We start from the raw sequence: 17,643 nt of genomic DNA on the forward strand, positions 1-17,643 counted from the left end.
ATAGATTTTTAAAATATGTTCCGTTAATGTGGAAACAATTTTCCCTGAAGAAAGGATGATGAATGGTTGTCAATCACAGCTGGAGAGCAAAAGAACTCCAGATGCTAAAAATCTAAAATATAAAATAACATTAAAGTTTGGAAAATGGAAGTTTCTAATGGAGGGTCATTACCTGAAATTATATTACATAAAGACAGAAATTTCTAGAAATGCTCAGCAGGGCAGGCAATATCTATGGAAAGAGAAATAATGTTTCAGATCTTAGAATTATAATCTATGAAGGGCCCCAGATTTTTTAATGTTAAGTTCATTAAATTTTCATTAAAATAATTAAACTGTTTGTAAGATTTTAGCATTTGCAGTTCTTTTGACTTGCATTGCCTGTATATTTTGACTATGATCCTCCCTCGCCAGAATCTGCCTAACTTTCTGAATATTTCCAGATTTTCCTATTTCAATCAGAGTTGAACAGAATGGAAAAAGGCTCTTCAGCCCATCAATATCTGTGCAGACCAAAATGTGTATTCACACAAATCCCATTCCCCAGCACCTAGCCCATATCTGTATCTTGGCACCTATATACAATACTTGTTCACATACTTCTTAACTAAATCAAATGTACCTGTCTCAGCCACTTCCCCCTGGCAGCTGGTTCGATACATCTAACATATGCTGTGTAAAAAAAAAAGGTGCTTCTCAGGTTCTTATTAAACCTTTCACCTCTAACCTAAAACTATGTTCCCTTTTCTCCCCAGTCCTGGAAGATAAAGATTAGCTTTATTTATCATATGTATATCAAAGCATCAAATCCTACAGTGAAATGCATCATCTGCCCCAAATCAAATCAGCGAGGATTTTGCTGGGCAGCCTGCAAATATTCCCACACTTCTAGCACCAACATAGCATCCCCACAACTTACCAACCATTAACTGTACATTTTTGAAACGTGGGAGGAAACCGGAGCACCTGGAGGAAACCCATGTGGTCACGGGGAGAACGTACAAACTCCTTACAGGCAGAGGCAGGAAGTGAATTCTAATTGGTAATTGCTGGTGCTGTAAAGCAATGCACTAGCCACTACACTGCCATGCCTGGTCACCCTATCTATGTCCCTCATGGTTTTTTGCACACTTCTATTAGATAGACCACTCCTCACTCTCCTACAGTTCAAGGAGTAAGGACCAGTTGTCTAACCTCTTCCTATCATTCATTCCTTCCAACGTCCCTGTAAATCTTTTTCAGCACTCTTTCCAGATTAATCACGTCATTCATATATCAGGGTGACCACAATACTGAACACAATACTCCAAATGCAGCCTCACCAAGTTCTTGTACAACCGCAACATAATCTCCCAACTTCTATATTCAACCATAAGCACAAGAGATTCTTCAGATGCTGGAAATCTTGAGCAACACCCACACAAAATCCTGGAGGAACTCAGCAAGACAGGCAGCATCTATGGAGAGGAACAAAATTGGCAATGCTTTGGATCAGGACCCTTCATCAGTATTCTGATGCTGCCTGACTTGCCGAGTTCTTCCTGCATTGTGTGTGTGTTGTTCTATATTCAATGCCCTGATTTGTCTGGCAGAGATGTAAAAAAAAACTTTTGTGAGATCTTTAGAGGGAGACGCACTCCACCAAAACAGTGAGATGCAGAGCGGAGCCATTGTTGAAAATCCTTTTTATATATCAGGTTAATCTGATCTACAGTGCACCATCTGAGCAGCTATTTACTAGAGTTTCAACTCCTCTCTGCCTATTTGATAAACGATCTGTTAGCTGAAGGAATGCTTTTGGAATTGGATGGGCACATGCCAAGATCAGTCCCTAACGCAGGGTGGCACAGTGGCACAGCCTGAAGAAATTCTGCTTTCAGCTCTAGTGACCCAGACTCAACCCTGCCCTTGGGTTTTGCCTGTTCCCAAAAGGATTTTCCCTTGTCCCTTGATGCTACTGTCAGGCCTGAAGAGCCATGCCACCGGCACTGTAACGTCAACTGTTTATTCCCCTCCATAAATGCTGTCTGACCTTCAGTGTTTTGTGTGTATGTGTTTATGTGTGCTGCTCATAATTATCTACTTCCCCTCAACCATTGTATCTTAAACCAAATGGTAAAAAAAACAGAATTACTACAGTTGAGCAACACTGTGACCACTTTGATCACGTTGCACTAAAATAGCCTTACTTGTTCTAACGATGTTCTTTCTCGTAAAAATTGTGTACAATTTATGTTTAATATATGTTCTTCTGACTGCTGCTTATATGGTGATACGTACCTGTGATAGTGCTGCAAGTTTTTCATTGCACCTGTGCATGCATGAACTTTTGGACATGAAAGTAAACCCAACTGTGACTATGATCTCTGCCTTAAACCTGACAGGCGGCAGAAGTTTGCCAAAGCAATCTATGACTTCAAGAAAAGGAATCCCAAGGAGCTCACAGTGTTAGCAGGAGAGATTCTAGAGGTAGGTTATATCCACTTCCGGCGTTAAAATTACACTGTGGACAGAGGCAACAAATAAAATGCAAAAAACTTTACAAGGATGAAGGCCAAGATTGGGAGGAGTCACCATAAAAGGCCAAGAGGCCTTTCTACCTAAAAGGGAGAGATGATATGACAGAGATCATTAGGGATTCCAAAAGGTTTGAGAGGTAGATGAAGAAAGGCAAATCCAAATTTATAACTATCTTTTTCTCCTCCGCAGACGCTGCTCGATCTGCTGAGTATTTTATTTATTTTTCTTCAGAGATACAGCGCGGTAACAAGCCATTCCAGCCTAATGAGCCCAGTTACACGCATGTGACCATTTAACCTACTAACCCATACGCCTTTGGTATGTGGGTGGAAACCGGAGCACCCAGAGGTAACCCACGCGGTCACAAGGAGAATGTACAAACTCCTTACAGATGACGGTGGGAATTGAACAACGGTCACTGGCACGGGTACAATGTTACGTTAACCGCTACACGACTATGCCACCCCAAAATTTTCAAATTTTTTCCAGCATTTCAGCATCTGCTGACGAAGGGAAGCTGTTTCAACTTGCAGCAGAGTTCAAAACTGCCAGAAAGTAATATAAAATAGACATGAAGAAATCCAGCAGCTCTTGGGGCAAAACTCACTTACACAGAAACTGGATACACGCGAGGGTGCAAGAAACAAAGTGATGTGGATGGGGCTTGATGAAACTGAACTATGATGCCAAACTGTCTTTTAGTGGTTAGTCAGTTACTAGACAGAGCAGCAAATCACCACCCCATTAAGGCAGGGATTCACAACTTTTTTATGCCATGGACCCCTACCATTACCTGAGAGGGTTAACGGGCCCCAGGTTGGGAACACCTGCATCAAGGGAATGCCTTGAGAAAGATGGCCTTGATGGCAAAGTTCGCATCCCAAGAATGAATTAGAGAAACAGAAGAAACCAATATTGACAATGAATTGTGTGGATGATGAAGGTCGATGTGATTTTTTTTGAGACTTGTTCTTCAACGTTTGTCATTCACCAGGCCAACACCTAATGTGTGATGAGGTCTGGTGTTCACTGAGGTGTAAGATGCGAATGTTAGAATCATAGAAATCTACAGCACATTACAGGCCCTTCGGCCCACAATGTTGTGCCGACCATGTAACCTAACCTAGCCTAGAATTACACTACCACATAGCCCTCTGTTTTCCTAAGCTCCATGTACTTATCTAAGAGTCTTTTAAAAGACCCTGTTGTATCCGCATCTACCACTGTCACTGGCAGTGCATTCCACACCACCACCACTCTCTGTGTAAAAAAACTTACCTCTGACATCCCCCGTGTACCTATTTCCAGGCACCTTTAAACTATGCCCCCTTGTATTAGCCATTTCAGCCCTGGGAAAAAGCCTCTGGTTATCCACACGATCAATGCCTCTCATCATCTTATACAGCTCTATCAAGTCACCTCTCATCCTCCGTCACTCTGAGGAGAATAGGCCAAGTTCACTCGACCTATTCTCATAAGGCACGCTCTCCAATCCAGGCAACATCTTGTAAGTCTTCTCTGCACCCTTTCTATAGTTTACACATCCTTTCTGTAGTGAGGTGACCAAAACTGAACACAGTATTCCAAGTGGGGTCTAACTAAGGTCTTGCACAGCTGTAACATTACCTCACGGCTCTTGAACTCAATCCCATGGTTGAGGAAGGCCATCACACCATATGCACTAGCTTGGAATATTTTTAGGTCAGTTGTAGCGAGATGGATAAAGGATAAGATATCACCGCCAAACCAATGATGTGCCCGATCTCCAACCTCAAGAAGGGACTCACTGATTTTAAGGGGAAGCTGAATATGCCCATGAGGAAGATTGAAAGAAGACATGTAGATGAGACGGGGGGTATGGACCGGCTGGGATAAATGGCATGCCTGCCCAGGTGTTGCACCCTGTACTATTCCAGTGGTTGAGCAAGTCTCCTACACCAGCACTGATAATGCAACAGCAAGAGAACACAGGTGGAGACCAGTCAAACCTTGTTTCATCTGAATCAATGAAGAGATTCTGGAGATTTTCATTCTGTCTGTGTGGAATCTAGTCCTCAATCTTCTAACCACTTGAGCACATTCATCAGACTCTAAGCACAAGAAATTTTGCAGATGTTGGAAATCTAGAGCAACACTCACAAATTGCTGGAGGAACTCTACAGGTCAGGCAGCATCCATGGAGGGGAATAAACAAGTGACGTTTTGGGCCGAGACACTTCATCAGAACTGGAAAGGAGAGGGGAAGAAGGAAGAATAAGAAGGCGGGGGGAGGGGAAGGTGTGAAACCAGGGAAGGGGGAAGATGAGTGGGTGGGGGAGGGGGGCGAAGTAAGAAGCTGGGAGGTGATAGGTGGATAAGGTAAAGGGCTGAAGATGAAGGTATCTGATGGTAAGGAGAGTGGAACATGAGAGAAGGGAAAGGAGGAGGGGCACCGGAGGGAGGTGAAGGGCAGGTGAGGAGAAGGGAAGGGAGAAAAGGGGAGCAAGAATGGGAAATGGATAAAACAGAAGGGGGAGGAGGGAAATTACTGGAAAATAGAGAAATCAATGTTCATGCCATCAGGTTGGAGGTTACCTGGGCAGAAAATGAGATGTTACTCCTCCAACCTGAAAGTGGCCTCATGGTGGCAGTAGAGGAGGCTTTAGACTGCCACTTCAGACTCTTTTGTACTGGCTTAATCTCGGTGTAACTCAGCTCGATCTGTTAAACTTGGTTTGCTAATGGAGTTCTATCTACCTCAAACATTCACAGTGTTTGTGTCTTTTCAGGTGTTGGAGGCTTCTAAACAGTGGTGGAAAGTAAAGGACAAGAATGGTTCTATTGGTTACATCCCCAACAACATACTAGAATTTATGGAACAGGACGAAAGTAAATCCTTGGTAGGGAAACGCTGCACTCCTGTGACAAAATTAATGTGTTAGTGTTTTGCAAGTGTCTGAAACCTGCAGAGCATACTTGCTCATGATAGGGGACATGTCTTCCCTCTCCCTCCCTCAATCCTAACCAATGTTCCCTCCAAGGTGTGCACGTGTGTGCATGCACACATCTTTTGCTATTAGTGTACAAAGGAATTTAAACTGCGCACAAAAGGTTTTCACCCCCTACTTCATTGGCATGTTAAGTATATTTCATGATGGTACACAATCACATTTTATTTTCCGGTTTCTGATGTGGACGGTGTTTATAACTTGGAGTTTGTGATGATTAGTCTGCAGATTTTAGAACAGGCTTACATATACTGTTTTTATTGAAAAAATTATTGATTCAATAGCTCGCATTCCAAAGAAACAAAAGGCATGAAGCGCAAAAGAACTGCTGGTTCATTTAAAGTGGAATGGCTTAATGAAACAGTAAAAACTACTACACTGAAAGCTCATGAGGTTAGGATCACACAGCTACGAGAAATATTTCTGTACAATACAGCAATCAGCATGTATTGTCGCGATGCAAAAGTTGCTGGAGAATTTGCAAGTGGGAAGATGTGGAGTGATATTTGGAAACTTGACTTTTTAAAACATCATTTTGCAAGCAAATCACATATGGACAGTGTGCAAAAGCTCCAGCGGGAAAATCCTTTACTACTCGCTACAGAACTGCTATGTACGTTTTGTGAGAGTGCAGACGTACAAGAGTGAAAATGAAGAAATCCAGAGGAGATCAGAGGATGACAATGTTTTGCTAGCTGTTAAAATGACTGCCTCTATTTATAAAATTCAGTGTGCATATGTTGTCACTGGGCAAAAAATTACACAGCACTAGATTTTTGCATACACTGGTCATTCCAAACTAGAGGGAACATTGGTCCTAACTACTTACAACCCCTTTACTCTTCATGACATGTTATTCCAGATTTTAATGTATAACTTCTAGTGTCACTGTGTTCTGGAACTAGATCCCAATCTTAACAGTTAACCAGAAACAGGATTATTGTCTCTGACATAAGTCAGGGAATATGTTGCTTTGTGGCAGCAATACAGTGCTGGCATACCAAATTACGATAAGTTATAATAATAACAGAAGAAATAAATATACAAAAGATGAATAGTAAGGTAATCCAATTACAAACAAGAGGAAGTCTGCAGATGCTGGAAATCCAAGCAACACACACAAAATGCTGGAGGAACTCAGCAGGTCAGGCAGCATCCATGGAAGAATGTACCGCCGTTGTTTCTGCCGAAGGGTCTCAACCCAAAATGTCGACTGTACTTTTTTCCATTGATGCTGCCTGGCCTGCTGAATTCCTGCAGCATTTTGGGAATAGTGAGGTAGTAGTGCTCATGGACCATTCAGAAACCTGATGGCAGAGGGGAAGAAGCTGTTCCTGAAGTCTTGATTGTGTGTCTTCAAGCTTCCGTACTATGCTGGCAAAGTAGCATAACGGTCAGCACAATCGCTTTACAGCACCGGTGATCACTAGTTGGGGTTCGATTCCCACTACTGCCTGTAAAGACTGTGCGGATTTCCTCTGAGCGCTCCGGTTTCCTTCCACACCACAAAGACGTACTGGTTAGGGTTAGTTGTGGGCCTGCTGTATTGGCGCCAGAAGCGTGGAGACACTTGCGTGGAGTTGTCGCTGATTTGATTTGATGCAGATGATGAATTTCACTGTATGCTTCAATTTTTCAATGTACACGTGATAATTAATGCTAACCTTTAATCTTTAATCCAGGGATTCCCAATCTTTTTTATGTCACGGACCAATACCATTAAGCAAGGAATCCGTGGACCCCAGACTGGGAACCCCTGCTTCAATCATAAATGTTTCTTCCCTGATGGTAGTAATGAGAGAGGGTATTCCACAATGTATTGTTGGGAATAGGAGGGTTAAGTATTAAGTAAAGAGCCATCATTTACTCCACTCCGATCCTGCTTCATTCCTGCCATTTCCATGTCTTTTTCATTCATTTTGAGAGGAGCAAGGATGTATTGCTGAGACTTTATGAAGTGTTGGTCTGTCTGCAATTGGAATACTGGAGGCAATTTTGGATCCAGTATCTACGGAAAGATGCGCTGGCCTGGACAGGGTCCAAAGGAGGTTCACAAGAATGATTCTGGGAATGAACACCTTAACATATAAGCAGTATTTGATGCTGTGGGCCCATACTTGATGGAGTTCAGAAGGATGAGGAGGATCTCATAGAAACCTATCAGCAGGTGGAAGGTCCAAAGAGAATGGCAATTAATAGGAGAATCTAGGATCCGAGGTATGGCCTCGGAATATAGTAATGTTGCTTTAGTTTGAGATGAGCAGGAATTTCTTCAGCCTGAAGGTGGTAAATGTGTGGAATTGATTGCCACAAAGGGATATGGAGGCCCAATCATTAGGTATATTTAAGGCAGAGCTTGATAGGTTCTTGATTGGTAAAGGGGTTAAAGGTTATCAAGAGAATAGAGTTGAAAGATATAAATTAGCATTGATGAATGGTGCACCAGGCTTGACGGGACAAATGGCCTAAATTCACTCCTATATTTTACGATTTTATGGTCTTTTGATGGGAGTGCAAGACACCTTCAAATTGGGCTTTGCAGGGAACATAGGTACAGATTAAAGTAGAGTGAGCTGTGAATCTCTCCCCACCACAGCACCCCCTCCTTAATACCAATCGTTGTTGCTGTTACTCACATTCTCAACCATGATTTCTCACTCCCTTACATTCTGTGTGTGTGTGTCTCTCTCTCTCTCTCCATCCCCCCTTCCTCTTTCTATCTCTTTTCTATCCCTCTCCCTCCCTTCCTCTCTATCCTTCTCTTTCTCCCACCTCTCTTTTCTCTCTCCCTCTCTCTCTCTTTCTACTCTCCTTTTCCTATGCTCCTCTCTCCATCTCTCTCTTTTCCTCCCTCTCTCTCTGAAACCCAGCCTCTCCCTTTCCCAAAGCCACCTCCTTCTACTCTATTCCCACCTCTCCTAATCCTGGTATCTCTCCCCCATTCCTGATCCTTCCCCAATCCAAAGTTTGACATCTCGCCCCTCCTACCCCACTCACCTCCACTTCCATCGGGAAGTTCTGCTGCTCCCTCCTCAAATAGCCCACTACCGGTTGAGGAAACACAAATATTAACGAGATCCAGCCACTGTGCTGAGGAGGACCTCCCTTTCTCTCAGTTCTTTGGCTTCTAGTAAGCACCTGAGTCTTCATTTGATTTCTCTGTGCAAAGCTATCAGATGGTGAAAGAGAATGTTGTATTAAATGTGTAACCAAGTTTTCCTAGGTATGTCTTGTTGTCTGTTGTGATACTTAATGAGGTTTCTAATTTCTTGCAGAACGTCTATCAGGATGGTGACTCACAATACCCGTCCAGGGGTCCTCAGGTGACTATGGATTCCACTGCCGGAGAGGTGGCAGCATGGCTTCAGGGCAAAGGCTATTCCAGAACGTAAGGAAGCACCATGTTGCCCTGCGGATTCAATTGCTTTCTAACTGGCTGCTTTTGCATTCGGACTGATAGTCCAAAAACACCACTTTCTTTGGACAAAGTGCCAATTACTTCCTATCAATGTAAAATAGTCGGTAGACTTTAAGTTAGAGCACACTTGGAGTACTGTGTTCAGTTCTGGTCACCTCATTATAGGCAGGGTTTGGAAGCTTTAGAGAGGGTAGAGGAGATCTGCGAGGGTGCTGCCAAGATTAGAGAGAGTGTTTTATGAGGAAAGGCTGAACAAGCTATGGGTTTTTTCTTTGGAGCGAAGAAGTGATCTGATAGAGCAGGAGAAGATTTCTGATAGAGGTGTATAAGATGATAAGATAGAGTAAACAGCCAGCATCTTTTCCCCAGGACATCAGTGACTAATAAGAGACTACATACTTTCGAGGTGATTAGTGGAACCTGCAAAGGGGATGTACGACAAAAAATGCTGGTGAACGCAGCAGGCCAGGCAGCATCTATAGGAAGAGGTCCAGTCGACGTTTTGGGCCGGGACCCTTCGTCAGGACTAACTGAAAGAAGGGATAGTAAGAGACTTGAAAGTGGAGGGGGGGAGGGGGAGATCCAAAATGATAGGAGAAGACAGGAGGGGAGGGGTGGATCTGGAAAGTTGATTGGCAAAAGGGATACCAGGCTGGAGAAGGGAGAGGATCATGGGACGGGAAGCCTGGGGAGACAGAGAAGTGGGGAGGGGAGCCCGGAGGGTGGAGTGCAGGCAAGGAGTTATAGTGAGAGGGACAGAGAGAGAAAAAAGAGAGAGAGTAAAAAAGGGGGAAAAAAATAAAAAATATATTAAAGGAATAAATAAGGGATGGGGTGTGAAGGGGAGGAGGGGCAATAACGGAAGATAGGGAAGTCAATATTCATGCCATCAGGCTGGAGGCGACCCAGATGGAATATAAGGCGTTGTTCCTCCAACTTGAGTGTGGCTTCATCTTGACAGTAGAGGAGGCCGTGGATAGACATATCAGAATAGGAATGGGACGTGGAATTAAAATGTGTGGCGACTGGGAGATCCTGCTTTCTCTGGCAGACAGAGTGTAGGTGTTCAGCGAAATGGTCTCCCAGCCTGTGTCGGGTCCCGCCAATATATAGTAGGCCGCACCGGGAGCACCGGAGGAGTATAGTCACAGGTGAAGTGTCGCCTCGACGCAGGCTGGGAGACCATCTCGCTGAACACCTATGCTCTGTCCACCAGAGAAAGCAAGATCTCCCAGTGGCCACACATTTTAATTCCACGTCTCATTCCCATTCTGATATGTCTATCCACGGCCTCCTTTGCTGTCAAGATGAAGCCACACTCAGGCTGGAGGAACAACACAGCCTTTCTAAACAGTTTATTGAGCCTGTTGGCATCACCCATGTTAATGCCATTGCACCAGCCCACCACCGCATAGAAGATTGTACTGGCAAAAACAGACTGTACAACATTCTTCCTGCCACACCATTTAACCCACCTTGGTAGCATTCCCTTCTGGTCTTACTTCTGCCTTTATCTGGGTTCCTCTCGAGTGCAGCTAAGCCAATTTCCTCAAGCTCTCACAACACTCTCCACAAAAGAAATCAAATGCAACATGCAGATGGAAAACACTTGGAAACACTTAGCAGGGCGGGCAACGTCAGTGGAAAGAGAAAGAAAATTAATATCTCCGGTCTGGTCCTCTCCATCAGAATTGGGGGAGGGAAAGATAAGATTGTTGTCAGCGTTAGAGAGTTGGGGGCGGATGGGTGGCCCTAAGTTTTTCTTTTCAGTCTCAATATTGAATGATCTAACGTTAGGTAATTTAACTTTCTATACGTCTGTATCAGACTGGTTTCTTCTGTCTGCCATCATTTTGGCTCAGCTTGTTATTTTTCTGTTCATATAGACCGGTTTGAAGAGCGTGCCCCACAACTTTGCTATTAACAAAACATTACACAGACAAAGAGGAGTATTGTGCCTCGAACTGATGCTCTGTCACCCTCATCTATTTGGTCTCGCCCTATCAGTGATATTTTATTAGTTCTAATATTGTTATTAATATATTAATTTCCCATTCTCTGCTTCTGAAACCTAACTAGTTATTTTTCTCTCTCTCCTTCCCAGTTCTGTTGAAGGTTCCTAGATCTGAAACATAAATTGTAGGGAAATTGACCCTTCAGATGAAGGGTCTCAACCTGAAACATCTCTCCTTTTCCCTCCACAGATGCTGCTTCACCTGCTAAGCTCTACAAGCTGTTTGCTTTTTGCTTCACATTCCAGCATCTGCAAGCCCTTGCCTCTCCTACAACGTTCATCCTTCTTTTCTCTTTTCAAAGACGCATGATCTGCTGCTTTCCAGCGTTTTCTGTTTTTATTTCAGATTTCCAGCATCTGCAATTTTTTTTATTTTCCTTCATTTGTAGCAATCCTTGCTCCTCACCTGTGTACCTGATGTATCCTTCACTCTGAAGCATATCTTCGTCAGATGTAATCTTCTCTCCATATGAAATATACTCACCGTAGGTTTCTTATTCTCTTCCAATAGCACTGTGAAGTCTTTGGGTGTTCTCACAGGTTCACAGTTACTGAGTCTATCTGAGCAAGAGTTGACAATGGTTAGTAAGAATGAAGGACACCTTGTTTACAGAGAAATTCACAGGAGGTAAGAGGTTTTTTTTAAATCCCTAAAATATTACACATATTTTAAACACGAGAAAATCTGCAGATGCTGGAAATCCAAAGCAACACATGCAAAATGCTGGACGGACTCAACAAATCAGGCAGCATCCATGGAAATGAATAAACAGTCAATGTTTTGGGCCGAGGCCCTTCAGCAGGACTGGAAAGAAAGGGGGGAGACACCTGAGTAAAAAGTTGGGGTGAGGGGAAGGAGGATAGCTAGAAGGTGATAGGTGAAACCATGTGGGTGGGAAAGGTAAAGAGCTGGAGAAGAAGGAATCTGATAGGAGAGGAGAATGGACCATAGGAGAAAGATATGGAGGAGGGTATCCAGGGAAAGTGATAGGCAGGTGAGAAGATGTAAAAGGCCAGAGTGGGGAATAAAAGAAGGGAAGGGGAGGAAATATTTTATTTTAAATCACTTTCTGATAAGATGTCCTTTTATTCTGAGGGCAAAGTTCAACGTTCAAAGTAAATTTTATTATCAGAGTACATATATGTCACCGCATACAGCACTGAGATACACTTTCCTGCGGGCCTACTCAGCAAATGAAAGATGAACCAGAGTGCAGAAGACAACAAACTGTGCAAATGCAAATATAAATAAATAGCACTACATAACAAGAATATGAGATAATGAGATAAAGAGTCCGTAAATTGAGATAATTGGTATGAACATTTCAATGGATGGGCAAGTACTGTATGTGTTGTTATTCCCTTTTGTTCATGAGCCTGATGGTTGAAGGGTAGTAACTGTTCTTGAACCTGGTGGTGTGAGTCCTGAGGCTCTTGTACCTTCTACCTGATGACAGTGGCGAGAAAAGTCCATTGCCTGGGTGATGAGGATTTTTGATAACGAATACTGATTTCCTATGACAGCATTTCATGTAGATGTGCTCAATGGTTGGGAGGGGTTTACTGCTGATGTACTGGGCTGTATAATGCCCAACCACAGACTAAAAGGATGTTCCTTTAGAATAGAGTTGAGGAGAAATTTCTTTAGCCAGAGGGTATTGAATCTGTGGAATCCATTGCCACAGATGGCTGTGGAGGCCAAGTCTTTGGGTATATTTAAAGTGCAGGTTAATAAGTTCTTGATTAGTAAGGGTGTCAAAGAGTATGGAGAATGAAGTTGAGAGGGAAAAATAAATCGGCCATGATCAAATAGCAGAGCAGACTTGATGGACCAAATGGCCTAATTCTGCTCCTATGTCTTACAGGAATTAAATCCAAGTACTTTACACTCTTTCAGATGAATGTAAAAGATACTACAAGATTTTTTTCCCCTTTTTCCTGGATATTCTCAGCCAAAGGATAGTACACTGTTAATGGCAAGAAATTCAACAGTTTTGATGTACAAAGCATCTGATGAAGACTCTTGGCCCAAAACATTGACTGTTTATTCATTTTCATAGATGCTGCCTGACCTACCGAGTTCCTCCAGCATTTTGTGTGTGTTGTTGATGTACAAAGGAACTTTGGGGCCCAAGTCTACAATTATCTACAGTCTAACTTCTAAGGGCGATATGTATATATTCATTTGATTTAAGCAGCTCCTCAAGATTTCTATTTTTCAGGCTGATTCAATATTAACTGAGAAGTCCTTCCCAAATGTGAAGACTGCAACATAAGACATCATCAACACAGCAAAGTGATCAGAAAGCAATAGTCCAGTAATGGTTAGCTTGGATTTATAATGGCAGCAGGCATGGATGCTTGAGGGAAGTTAACATTTCCAAAAGAGTACAAATAACGCAGTTCTAACATCAAGAGATTCTGCAGATGCTGAAAATCCAGAGCAACACACACAAAATGCTGGAGGAACTCAGCAGGTCAGGCATCATCGATGGAGAGGAATCAAAGTTTCAGGCTCATCAAGACTCATCAGAAATAGTTCTACATTTTATTTCTAACTTAGATCAATATTCTTTGAGGTTTAGAAGAATCGGGGGTTATCTTACTGAACCATATAAAATCCCTAATGGGCTAGACTAAATGAACTAGATATTTGCTGGGAGAGTCTTGACAGGGACAGGAGATGGTCATTTAAAACTGGTGGCAAATTTTCTATCCCAGATGGTCTTGGAGACTAGACATTGGGCACATTTAAAGAGGAAGAAGAAAGGATTTGGAAGATCGAGGACAGAGAGCTATGGGGAATAGGCATGGAAGAAGCTGGGGTCAGTCAGCAGTGTGGGTTAAAGGGCCAACTCCAAGTTTCTAATGCTGAGAAGAGGCTATATTACTTGCAATTTCTCTCTTTGAAATTGCAAGCAGTACAGCCTCTTCTCAGCATCCTGCAATGAGCAAAAACACACAAAATTACAAGGCAGACAGGACTTGTATTATCCACTCAACCATTATCAAATCCCAAGGGCCAAGTCTTTTGGCCACTAGCAGCAAACTAGTGCACTATTATTGACCAACATAGTATATTTATTCCATGTAATCAAAGTGGTTTCAGAAACTATTCCTCTGAAGGAATTGAAAAGCTTTTTTACGAAGGAAAGGTTTTATTTTATTAGATCAGTGTAGAGATTTTAAAAAGTGACAATGAAAATATTTCATTATAATAATATCTTTGTTTTTTTCTTTTTAAACAGTGGGAATCCCAGTTACCCAGCCATCCCTCCATGGAAGACAGGTTATTAGTAATTATCAGAGGATTGATCTTCTACACAAGAAAACCTATTTAAAGACAATATTGTGGACATGATGACTTGGACAAACCTATTTAGATTCATATTTCAGTGTTTACCTGTAAGCTTTCTTTTAGAAATAGCATTAGTATGTTGACCCTGCTCTTACAATCGATATCTATGAATTGGTGTTTGTACCTGTGAATGAAGTTATGTTTAAAATTTCCAATCCAACACTCAATGTTCCTAGCAAAAGAAATATATTTTCAGTTAGAAGTGTTTAATGTTCTGTATCTTTATTCATTGAGAAAAATCCAATGGAACTCAAATTGAAAGCTGACTATTGACAAGAAATCCTCTGTTAATATGGCAGTATACCAGTAAGAGTATAAGCTGTGAAGACAGACAGTGTTGGATGTCATCTTGGGTGGTGTAACCATTGACTGAAGGCATGAACCTGCAGTTATAAAGCACTTCCATAATTTCATAAGATCTGAATGCATTTCAGAGCTAATAGATTACTTTGGATGAGTAACCGGTGATGTTCACAAGGCAATATAATAAGTTTGCTGGTTGAGTGATGAATACTGGCATAAAACAGTTGGGCTGAACTGTCTGTTTAGTGGTGAGAATTCTGTCTAATTCCATGTAATAATGAACAAGCTAATGGTTCCAACACAAACTACATCTTAAAGAGGAATTTCACACAAAGGTCCTTTATTTAGGAATCTTGGAAAAGTTGTACAATACAGCTCTCCTCTCTTTTTCTGTTCTCCATCCTGGTTATCCTCTTATGCTTTCAATTCTCACTTGTCCATCACCTCCCTCTGGTTCTCCTCATCCTTCCCTTTCTTCCATGATCCACTGTCCTTTCCTATTAGTTTCTTTCTTCTTCATCTCTTTACCTCTTCCAACTATCCCTTCTCAGTTTCTTACTTCATCCCCCTCCCCTACCTGCCTCACCTGGTCTCACCCCTGCCAGCTTGTACTCCTTCCCTTCCCTTCTCCTTCTCATTCTGTCTTCTTTCCCCTTCCTTTCCAGTTCTGATGAAAGGACTCGGCCTGAATGGTCAACTGTTTATTTGCCTCCATAAATGCTGCCTGATTTGCAGACTTCCTCCAGCATTTTATGTACAGTATGTTGCACAAGACTTTGATAATAAAGTTACTTTGAACTTTGATTTCCAGCATCTGCAGAATCTCTTGTGTATACAATCTAGCTTTTTCTCAGGTGATGTTTCTAAAGAAACTCTCAACCAGCAAACTCCTATGACAGATCAGCAATAAATAGTTTGTCTAGTATTTTGTCTAGTTGGATATAAACCAAACATAGGCAAATGGAACTATCTCAGGCAAATTGGTTGGCATTGCTGGGTTGGGTTAAAGGCTTGATTCTGTGCTGTATAACTCTATAGTTCTATAACTAGCTCAAAGACCCAGCAGAGTAGGATGGGCTGAATGAGCTTTCTAAGTGCTGGTGGTGTTGTATGGGACTATACACAGACTAGGAAAGTTGAGCCGTTGGCTGAATGTAGTCGTTAGAGTTTGGAGAAGGGGAAGGATCAGAAATGAGATTAGGCAGCTTTTCCTGTTCATCTGGCCCTCTTCTCTCAAGTTGAGGACTGCTTGTATTTATTTAATTTTCCCAGTTTGTGGAATGGGAACAGTGCTCCAGAGAAGTGGGCATTACATCCATTATCTCTCCGGCCCAGGTTGGAGATGAGAGCCGATTTTGCTCGCGCTCCGCGAATGCTCACTCCCCTCTAGGGCGCCTTTTGCTGTTCTGTTGTTTGGTCAATTTAAATGCCATTCCAGGTGGACTGAAAAGACAGGGTGTTGGGATCCGAAACAAGAGCTGATTTCTCTCACTCTCCACGGTGGTCACTCCTCTGTCCAAGGTGCTGAGGCGATGAAGACTGCCCTGGCTGCTGTGCTCCGTGCCCACTAACATGATGAACTGAGAAGTGAGGTTTTGGGTCCACTCCAGGCTGCCCCGGGGTTCAGATCTGAGGACTCAATTTGGTTCGGAGTGTTGTTGATCACTTCAATTGTTTTTGTGATTTGTATTTTTTTCCTTTCTCTTGTGCATTGGGTGTTGGTCTTCCATTTTTTAAAATTGGGTTCTGTCAGGTGTCTTGCTTTGTAGCTGTAAGCAAACAAATCTCAAGGTTGTATAATTTATGCATTCTTTGATAATAAATGCACTTTGAATCTTTGAATCACTTCTGCCTATGCTAATACATTCAGATTTTCTCAGTGGACAATCCCACTTCCAGCTCCAGCTCCTAATCCATGGTTGACAAGGAAATAGCTCTTTGAGTGATCAGGAAGTGAGTTCCAATCCTCATTAATCATTGGTGGAAAGGTATTTTCCTCAATTCCCCACTGATCCTATCAATTCATCTAAATTGATGCCCACCCTACCCTGCCTCCACAGTTATTAGAGGAATTAGTTGTTCCCATACCCAGAGCTCCTGAGGGGGGCGACACCAACACATAGCAGTTTGCAAAACACTATTTCAGCGCCAACCACCCGGGTTCAATTCAGCCGCTGTCAGTAAGGATTGTTATCACAAATGACCCATCAAAATGTTGTCCTATTACTTGTTTCCAAACGATACATAAAATTGTGTCATCATGCATCTCGCAGCTAATCACCACACACTTAAGAAAACAACAATATACTTATGGAAGAGCACAAAGGGTGCCGTAAGGGGATGAAAGGATGTAAAGAACAATTTAAAATAGTTTCTGTAATTCTAAATCAAGTCCAGGGGAAAAGCAGGAACCCTTCATGTTATTATATTGATTACCAAAAAGCATTTGATTCTGCTTCACACTCATGGTTAATACGTTCTTAATATATATAAACCACACCCAATACTTGTGAAATTCCTTCAACATCTGATGAAGTATTGGCATACTGTAATCACCCTATCTATTAACAACCAAAAAAGAGCAATCAGTGTTATTAAAATAAACCAAGCCATTTTCCAGGGCAATGCTCTAAGCCCTCTATGGTTTTGTCTTGCTTTAAACCTGCTCTCTAATTTACTAAACTGGATGACAATAGGGTATGAAATCAGAAACAACCAAACAAATTATACCTTGACGCACATCAAAGTTGCTGGTGAACGCAGCAGGCCAGGCAGCATTTCTGGGAAGAGGTACAGTCAACTCTTCCTAGAGATGCTGCCTGGAGACTGTACCTCTTCCTAGAGATGCTGCCTGGCCTGCTGCGTTCACCAGCAACTTTGATGGGTGTTGCTTGAATTTCCAGCATCTGCAGAATTCCTTGTGTATACCTTGACACACCTTCTATACATGGACAATTTGAAATCATATGGTCCTTCATCAGTAAAGCGAAAGCAATTAATTCAAATAGTAGAACTATTTTCTAGAGATATAAGCATGAACTTT

At 42.3% G+C, this 17,643-nt stretch overlaps 1 protein-coding gene across 3 annotated transcripts in view; it reads left to right on the plus strand.

Moving 5' to 3' along the window:
• LOC134355449 (epidermal growth factor receptor kinase substrate 8-like protein 3) overlaps window positions 1-16,434 on the plus strand; it is a 75,204-nt gene extending 58,770 nt beyond the window's left edge. For 2 of the 3 annotated variants that reach the window (XM_063065355.1, XM_063065354.1), the window contains exons 17-21: window positions 2,385-2,469; window positions 5,289-5,399; window positions 8,783-8,895; window positions 11,451-11,567; window positions 14,188-16,434. In XM_063065355.1, coding sequence (XP_062921425.1) covers window positions 2,385-2,469; window positions 5,289-5,399; window positions 8,783-8,895; window positions 11,451-11,567; window positions 14,188-14,236 — 475 coding nt within the window. In that variant the 3' untranslated portion in view covers window positions 14,237-16,434. The remainder of the gene's footprint in view (window positions 1-2,384; window positions 2,470-5,288; window positions 5,400-8,782; window positions 8,896-11,450; window positions 11,568-14,187) is intronic. The other variant, XM_063065356.1, reaches the window with a different exon arrangement.
• The last annotated feature ends 1,209 nt before the right edge of the window (window positions 16,435-17,643 follow it).

This window comes from Mobula hypostoma, chromosome 13, assembly GCF_963921235.1.
Source record: "Mobula hypostoma chromosome 13, sMobHyp1.1, whole genome shotgun sequence".
NCBI classification, from domain to species: domain Eukaryota; kingdom Metazoa; phylum Chordata; class Chondrichthyes; order Myliobatiformes; family Myliobatidae; genus Mobula; species Mobula hypostoma.